The sequence below is a fragment of the Trichechus manatus genome, unplaced genomic scaffold (assembly GCF_000243295.1).
Source record: "Trichechus manatus latirostris isolate Lorelei unplaced genomic scaffold, TriManLat1.0 scaffold00044, whole genome shotgun sequence".
Taxonomy (NCBI): domain Eukaryota; kingdom Metazoa; phylum Chordata; class Mammalia; order Sirenia; family Trichechidae; genus Trichechus; species Trichechus manatus.
In genome coordinates, this window is record NW_004443980.1 from 2,151,411 (window position 1) to 2,160,764 (window position 9,354).

General features: G+C 46.6%; 1 protein-coding gene across 1 annotated transcript in view; it reads left to right on the top strand.

Moving 5' to 3' along the window:
• Nucleotides 1-1,856: 1,856 nt before the first annotated feature.
• The window catches only part of DLEU7 (deleted in lymphocytic leukemia 7), a 27,122-nt gene continuing 19,624 nt past the window's right edge, over nt 1,857-9,354 (top strand). Inside the window, 1 exon segment of the mRNA XM_004376566.3 lies at nt 1,857-2,309. Coding sequence (XP_004376623.3) covers nt 1,857-2,309 — 453 coding nt within the window.

Consider the following 9,354-nt stretch of genomic DNA (forward strand, 5'->3'; position numbering starts at 1 on the left):
TCTATGGTGGGGAAAAGGCACTCAAAGTCTGTGGATATCCCTTATGCTTGTGCCTAGGCAAAGGAGCTGTGCCTACCCTTGGTTCCTGGCTTAGGGGAGCTGGTGGTTAATTTTTTTCCCTATTTGTTAATTTGTTCACTCTCCAAGGCAGGGAGATTGGCTCCGGGCATGTGATGGATCCTCCTTCTGGCCCAGGGGACTCGGCAATTGCTGAAGCCGGTCCAGGACCCAGTGCAGAGCAGGGAGTGGAGAGGTAAACGGGTGAGAGGTTTTTCCCTAAAGGGGGTGTTTTTGATCCGCGTGGTAGGCGGTATGCAAGTACTTATCTTCTGTGGAGGGCTGCTTCTCACTGGTTCTGGGTGTCCTTGTAGACTCTCTGGTGCTGGGTCTCTCCTGGTGTGGAAAACACACACCTGGAGCATAGCTGCTTGCCTGCCTCACTGCTCACCCATGAACTGCTCAGGCCTCAAGGGCTCAGGTTCTCGCTGGGTCAGGTCTGGCAACTCCTCTCTGCTTCCGAACTGTCTTTTCCTCCTTCTGCCACTCAGTCTGGTTCCTCAACTCTGCCTTTGATGTTCAGGGCTCCCAGATTGCCATATATAATCGAATCACTTGTTTTTTCAGGTCTTTGTTGTAAGAGGGTCCACCTGGAGTATCTGACTATTCCTTGCCATCTTGGCCCCGCCTCCTGCATGAACTTTATTTCTAGCCAGTACATTCTCAGGCACTGGAGCTGGTATCAATTTCATTTAGTGCCTGCCAGTTCTCTTCCACTGCAGTGCTCACTTTTCCCCTTGTGTCCTGTCTACTTGACATCTATGGGTCTTTCCTTTGGATAACTGGTGCCCCTGTTTTATTGATGCCCTAAGCACATGCTTACCTTGCTTATTGGCTAATCTGCCCCAGTCTGGGATAGTCCTCCATACTAGTCCCCTTTTTTGTTTGTTTTTTAAAGTGTAATCACACACTAGTGGTTCTCCAACTATAAAAGCGTAAAATTGCAAGTCCTTTTTCCTAACCTAACTCAAGGAAGTTGCAATGTTAGGTTTAATTAAAAAAGGCAAATATTTGTACAGCTGCCCCTGTTCACAGCGCATAAAAGGATTTAGGTTCAAACATTGCTGCCTTAAATCTTTTGGGAGTTTCATACAAAGCCATTAAGCTTCCGCGTGGGGCCGTGCCCAGAAAGAGTCAGCTCTGGAGCCGGCGGCACCCCTTGCACCTTGATGCTACCTAAACTGCCAAACTCTCCTTTGCAAATGTGCCATCGGCCAGCAGAACTTGGAAACACACAAACCCACCCTCTTTTGTTTGATGTGAGGCCTTAAAGGGTACTCCACGAAGTTCCGGAAAATTCCCCTCAGCTGGGTGGTGCGGAGGAGGAGGAGCAGGCACAGTTTAATTTTGTGTGTGTGTGTGTGTGTTCACACTACCGCTCCCAGAGGGGTCTTTTACACCCCTCACCCACAGCGTAGGTGGTTTTTGAAAGCACCCTTCAAAGGCGATGGGGGCGGAGTATCACGTTGGTGCATGCATCCGCACAAAGTGACTGCTTCCCCATTGAAGCCCTAGAGAGAAAGAACAGTGCTCAGCATTTGGCTGATTTTCCAGTGCACAGGAGCAGCGCTTCAGGCAGTTTTGGGTCCCAGCAAGGCAATTCGGACTGGAAGCGAATGAGAGGCCAGCACTGGTCATCGACCGCGGGCTGGAGGCAGGGCCGGCCACCCACACAGAAAGACCAGAAAGACGAGAAGGCCTAGGAGCCACGGGTTGGGAAATGTGACCCCGGCGCCCCCCGGCGCCCCCGTCTCCCCCGGCCGCAGCTCCACCAGCACGGGGAGCCGCTGGCTGAGGCGATGGCTAGCCCCGCGCCCTTAGTGGCCTCCATCAGCCACTAAATGGTGGCTCTGCGGACCCTGCAGCTGTTGCAGCAGGAGGGGGGTTGGGGGGACTGTCCGGGAGCCTCTGGGAGCCCGCGCAACCCGGATCACTTGTCGGCCGCCCCAGCCCGTCGCTCAGGCCCGGTGCGGGCTCCGGCGGAGTCCGGGCGCGAGAAGGGGGCAGTAGCGGCCAGGACTGGGGGCGCCGGGACGCCGGCGAGCTCCCCAGAAGTGGAGGCGGTGCGAGACTCCGAGGGAGGCGCGGAACTGCTGCCCTTCCCCCGGGCCCGCAGCCCCTGCACTTTGGGCCGGATGGCCATGCGCAGCGCGCTGGCCCGCGTGGTGGAGTCGACTTCGGAGCTAGGCAGCGTTGAGCAGACGCTGTTGGGCCCCCTGCAGCAGGAACAGCCCTTTCCCATTCACCTAAAGGTGAGTGCACCATTAGGCGCCCTCGGACACCGGGTCCCGCCGCAGGGCGGGGCTGGATCCAGGTTGGAGACTGGGTGGGGCTGCGGGTCAGACGCGGGCTCCCCGCTGGGTTTCAGCCCTAGGAAGCAGAGGGGCGGGGAGGTGACAGGCGACTTGGCAGTTAGTGAGGGGCCCACCTGACTGTGGAACAGAGAGGCAGGGAGGCCTTGCCAAAACCTTCCTCTGAATCTCCTCTCTGCACGTAAATCCTGCCTCCTACTTCAGCTGAACGCCCTTTCCACATATGCAGCTCTAGGGAGGAGGACAGCTGTCCTCTCTCGCCACGCAGCCAGCTGCCTTCCAAATTAATTTAAACTCTTTCTCGGGAGCCTGAAATGCACTTATTAAGTCCCCTCTGCCTTTTGTATGATGAAATCATCTACATTTATTTAAAGTTCCCTTACGCTCATGAATCACAGTTATTTTTGCATAAATCCAATTCCCCACAGAGCTTAGGGGCCTTAGAGAGTCAGCCTAAATTCTTATAAAGTGGGGTGACAGGAGGGTTGGGCCCGGGTGTTGAAGCGTGAATACTAACACTAAACCACTGCTGAGTCACACAACTCATGTTGGCAGGGCACACTTTCGTCTTAACATACCAAACTGTTTTAGCCAATTTAACCGGCCAGCAGAGCAGCTGCCTCCCAGGCTGAGCAGGATGTGAAAAACGTGGGGTCTGGCTTCTAGTTCGGACTTTGCCACTAACTAGCCTAAAGGGTTTAAGATCACAAACATCTTTGAGACCTTCTAGCTTCCAAAGTTTGACCTGGAGTATTGCTTCATTCGTTCCTTGTGGGAGTCTAGCACATACCAGTTGCCATAGAGTCGATCCCAACTCATGGTGCCCGGTGTGTGTGCATGCGTGTGTGTATAGAACTGCACTCCACAGGGTTTTCCATGGCAGATTTTTTTGGAGGTAAATTGCCAACCTTTCAGTTAGCAGGTGAGCACATTAACCATTTGCACCAGAGTACAAACCTCTTGTGGAGGATATGGAGTAGGGGGTGCTGAGGAAAGCTTAGAGCACTTCTCAAGAATTGCTTTTTTGCTCTAGAAGCCAAGGTTTGGAAAAAGTTACTTTATGTTAGGTTGCACAATACACTGTGGAAGATTTATTAAAAATCCAACATAGTAAAGCACGTTTACACCCAAATACATTTTGTCACCCTACACCAAGGTTTCTCGGCCTCAGCACTGTTGATAGTTTGAAGTGGATAGTTCTTTGTTCTGAGAGTCTGCCCTCTGCATCCTAGGAGGTTTAGCAACATCCCTGGCCTCTACCTGCTAGATGCCAGTAGCACCTCACCCCAACTGAGACAACCAACAATGTTTCTAGACATTGCTCACTGTCCACAGTGGGGTAGGGCTTGGGGAAGGAAGACACCTCTAGTTGGGAACCACGTCTACACTCGCCTTGAGAGGTTAAAGACACAAATGTAAGATGTGTCTTTTTATTTGTACCACCAAGAAATAAAAAATCTTGCCAATTAAAGTATGACATCCCATCGATTATAAGATACATCCTAATTTCAGAGATTTTAAAATGTGAAAAAAATGTGCATCTTAGAAATGATGAAATATGAAGTGCTTGGTGACATTAGGAATATATACAGGGCATATATAGGTTGGCATGAGAGAATGAGTGATCAATTTTACCTAAAGTGATCATGGAAATCTTGGAAGAGGTAATCTTAAAAAAATGAATGTTTGTTTGCTCTTCAGGCATTAGAGAGAAAAGAATTTCAGGGAAGTTTTGTGAGTCCCTGGGTGGTGGTAATGCACTCAGCTGCTAACCGAAAGGTTGGGAGTTCAAGTTCACCTGGAGGTGCCTTGGAAGAAAAGCCTGGCAATCTACTTCTGAAAACTCAGACATTGAAAACCCTATGGAGCACAGTTCTACTCTAACACACTTGGGGCCACCATGAGTCAGAACTGACTCAAAGGCAACTGATTGGTTTTGGTGTGATCCAAGGCCCAGAAGCATTGAAAGGGCCCAGGGCTTTGGGAGGACTACAATTAGTTCACGAGGACAAAAGGCAAAAAATGATGCTGTGGAAATAAGTCGGGGCTGGATCGTGAAAGGCCTGTGTGCCGTGCTGAGGATCTCGGGTTATCTTGCAGGCAAATGGTGGCAATTGATATGACTGGAGCCTAGATGAATCATGGGAAGCTAATTGCAGTTTGGGAATCAAATCAGAAGACGGCTGTCTGAATTTCTGACGCAAGTCAGTAGCAATGGGGTAAACTCCATCCTCTGCTCAGGGACAGTCCGCTACCCAAACCCCAAAAAACCAAACCCATTGCCATCAAGACAAAGCGACCCTATGGGACAGAGTAGAGCTGCCCCATACGGTTTCCAAGGTTGTAATCTTTCCGGAAGCAGACCGCCACATCTTTCTCCTGTGGAGCAGCTGGTGGGTTCCAACCACTGACATTTGGGTTGGCAGCTGAGTGCTTAACCACTGTGCCACCAGGGCTCCTTCAATTATGATTATTCAATTAAATAATGCCAGTTTAGTTTGATGCAGCCTCACTTGTATGTGGTAATCCTTTTAAGGCCTTTCAAATTGACTTTCCCTCATGTTGCCTTGAAAATCTGTCCCAAAATTTTTCATCCTTCTTCAGGAACCCTGGTGGCACAGTGGTTAAACACTTGGCTGCTAACTAGAAGGTCGGCAGTTTGAATCCACCAGCTGCTCCATGGGTGAAAGATGTGGCAGTCAGCTTCCGTGAAGATTTACAGCCTTGGAAACCCTATGGGACAGGTCTACTCTGACGGCAATGGGTTTGGTTTTTTGGTTTTCAAGGCTTCTTCAGTAAACTCCAACTCCCTCACTCCTTCTCTGAGAAAATGGAGGCCATCTGACATAAATGTCTTACTCTCTTCCTAAAAGATCTCATTTTCACACATCATCCCACTCATCATCTGCTTTCTTGTCTCTAATAAAGAAATGTTGTTGTTAGGTGCCATCGAGTCAGTTCTGACTCATAGTGACCCCAAGTACAACCGAACAAAACAGTACCTCGTCCTGTGCCATCCGCACAATCATTGCTATGTTTGAGCCCATTGTTGCAACCACTATGTCAGTCCATCTGCTTGACTGGTTATTTCCCCAGTATAAATTCTAACTCTTGGAAACTGGAACAAATCTCCTTTCACCTGCCCCTAGATCTGTTCCTATCAATTCCATCCTCTCTCCTGACATTTTTTACGGCGTTCTCTCTGCCAATTCCTCTCAGTCTATAAACATGCTCAGAGCTTCCTTCACCCTTCCTTCCCCTTGAGTCAAGGGTCCTTCCTTGTCGTGAGCAAACTTTGCAGACATAGGGATGTGTTACTGCCACTTTCTGGAAATATCCAGAGTGCTCATTAGCAACAGGGATCTTAAATTTTCTTACTACTTTCTAGGTGCCTGTGAGTCAATTCTGACTAATGGCAACCCTGTGTGTTGCAGAGTAGAACTGTGCTTCTTAGGGTTTTCAAAGTTGTGACCTTTTGAAAGCAGATCTCCAGGCTTTTTTTCTGAGGTACCTCTGGATGGGTTTGAACTGCCAACCTCTCAGTTAGTAGTCCAGCATGTAACTGCCTGCACCACCAGAGACTCCTTTCTTACTACTGGAGTCTGCTGTTCATCTGCACAGGCATAATGAGTTTCCAGGGCCCCTGAGGAGACCCGGTACTTTCATAAGTGAAAGAAGTAGGGAGCAGTTTCTCCAGAAGCTGTGCCTCCTGGCCAGCATCCTGTAATTTTGCTTGGTTAGCTGTTTGGAGAAAAAGTAAGGTCTCCTTTCAGCTTGTAGAGTAATGATTACAAAGCACTTAGACTTGAAGACAGCATTCTGTCTTTCTAGGGGGCTGGTTATGCCGACTTAGCTTCGTTAATAGTAGTGTTAATTCAAAGAGTTTGGAAGTGTTTTTTATATTTTTTTAATTAAAAACATGCAGATTGGTTTTCTACACCAGAATGGTTCTAGGAGGATTTTCACTAACGGAAAAAACACTTGTGTGTCACTTGGAAGTGTGTGGAAACCTCCCTGACATCAGGTCTCCTGAGCAGTGGCAAGGGGTCTCACGTGAACTAAACTCGGCAGCCCAGGTGACAGGCGTTAGAGACCGCAAAGTGGACAGCACAGCCCAGAAACCTCGTGCTCTGCCCCTTCCTGCTGTGTGGGCTGGGTAGCTTGCTTAGCCTTCCTGTGCTTCTGGTTCCGGACCTGGGCTAGTGGGATCTGACCCTGTGGGGTTGTTGTGAGGGTTCAGATAATGCACATCAAGTCTTAGTCAGTGGCTGCCCATAGGAAGTCTCAGTACATTTTGGCCGTCGTTATTACTACGATTCACAGGTTGATGCCTCATGAATTATTAATGACTACTATTATCGTGAATTCCATCCTTGATATTAATGGATCCAGTCCATGAACTCTGTGCTTATTTTCCTGGACTTTTAACAAAAGCAGAGTTAGGATGCCCCAGAGAGACTTCTGGGAATGACTCAGCTCTTCAGAGGTCAGCTGTGGCACCACCCAATGAGTGACTTAGAGGTGTTGCCATTGAGTGACTCACCCATCAAACTATTAAGGTTGTTGTTGGCTGCTCCCCAGTGACCCGTGCGCAACAGATGGGTTTTTTTGAAAGTAGATCACCAGGCATTTCTTCTTACTACATCTCAGTCTGGAAGTTCCACTGAAATCTGTTCATCATCATAGCAATGTGCAAGCCACTACTGACAGACAGGCCATGGCCGTGCATCAGGTGCGTTGGCCGGGAATTGAACCTGGGTCTCTCTCATGAAAGGTGATGAACAAGCAATGTGCCCTGAGGGTTAAGGAAGTGAAGTTTTCAGACTGAAGGCAGAGAAACACTCAGCATAATAATAACAACATTTGATACTGTTTTACTCTTTCCTCAAAGAAATCAACACTTAATAATCCCTTTCAACATTTAGAGATTATGAAACAAAACACATGGAAAAAAATGAAGTGAACTTTTTCATAGTGGATGCAAAAGACTTAAGAGCACTGAATCTTGTTAAATGAGATTGATAGAGAGAATGGAGTTACCTGGCCTGACAAACGTTCATCACAGGAGGAAAATGAGGCTCAGAGGAATTGAGGATGTTGCTCAAGATCTCACAGCTGGTAAGTGCTGGGCCCATGATTCAAACACAGTTTTATCTGACTCTTTCTCCATGACAGTGCCAGCCCCTAGGGATGTTACGAGCATCCCACCAAAATAATATATGTGAGAGTGCTCTATAGACGGGCTGCTTGTGTACATGGCTGCACTGCACACTGCTGGTTCACGTTGTATGTAGACTGTGAGTTGTGCAGCTCCTTACATGGTGGCGGCCTTATGTGATGACTTTAAAGCGCCAAGTGCACTTAAGAAATCATTACCAAACATTGGAACCCTTTCTATTGCTGGTGGGAATGCAAAATGGTACTGTTGTTGTGGAAAACAGTTTGGCAATTCCTTAGAAAGTTAAACATAGAACTACCATATGACCCAGCAATTCCACTCATAGGTAGATACCCAAAAGACTTGAAAGCAGAGACTCAGATGGAGACTTGTACACCAGTGTTCATTGCAACACTATTCACAATAGCCAAAAGGTAGAAACAACCTAAATGCCTGTCAACAGCTGAATGGATAAACAAAACATGATCCATATATACAATGGAATATTACTCAGCCATAAAGAGAAATGAAGTCTTGATACATGATACAACATGGATGAACCTTGAAAACATTATGCTGAGTGAAATAAGTCAGAAAAAAAAAGGACAAATATTCTATGATCTCAGTTATAGGAAACGACAAGAATAGGCAAATGTAGGGAGACCAAAATTTATTAGTGGTTACCAGTGGCAGGAGGGAGGGTAAGAGGGGGAGGCATTGTTTAGGAAGCAGTGAGCTTTTGTTTATGATGATGGGAAATTTGACAACAACTATAGGTGATGGTTGTAAAACATGATTAATGTAGTTGGTTTCACTAAATCGTACACCTGAAAAATGTTGAATTGGCAAATGTTATATATATTTTTACAACCATAAAAAGGAATAAATCATTACCAAACTAATAATAGCAGCAAGAATTCATTAGACATTTGCCACCCAAAGGGAACATAGAAGTGTGTAGGGCCCCAGAAGAAAGTCAGCCTAGTATTTTAAAAACTGCTGAAAATGACCATTCACTTCAGGACCATTAACAAAGCCAGTTATGAAGTCACTCTGATTGCGTTTTGTCTGTCTTCCTTTGAGAGTTAGAAAATCTACAGTTTCCAAGCATTCTGTTCTGAAGCCTGGCACTGGTACAATGACAGATACATTGACCAATGGAACAGAATTGAGAACCCAGATGTAAATCCATCCACCTATAGTCACCTGATTTTTGACAAGGGCCTAAAGTCCATCAAATGGGGAAAAGATAGTCTTTTTAACAAATGGTGCTGGCAAAAGCGAATATCCATCTGCAAACAAAAGAAACAGGACCCATACCTCACACCATACACAAAAACTAATTCAAAATGGATCAAAGACCTAAATATAAAACCAAGAACTATAAAGTTCATAGAAGAAAAAATAGGACCAATGCTACAGGCCCTAATAAATACACAGTATTAACAGGATACAAACCATAACCATCAACACCAAACTCCAGAAGATAAGCTAGATAACTGGTATCTTCTAAAAATCAAACACCTATGCTCTTCAAAAGACTTCACAAAAAAGAGTAAAGAGAACCTACAGACTGGGAAAAAAGTTTTGGACATTATAAGTCAGACAAAGGTCTAATCTCCATAATCAAGAAAATGCAACACCTCTACAACAAAAAGACAAATAATCCTATTAAAAAATGGGCAAAGGAAATGAAGAGACACTTCCCCAAAGAAGACATTCAAGTGGCCAAAAGACACATGAAGAAATGTTCACATTCACTAGCCATTAGAGAAATGCAAATTAAAACCACAATGAGATACCATCTCACCCCGGCATTACTGGCAC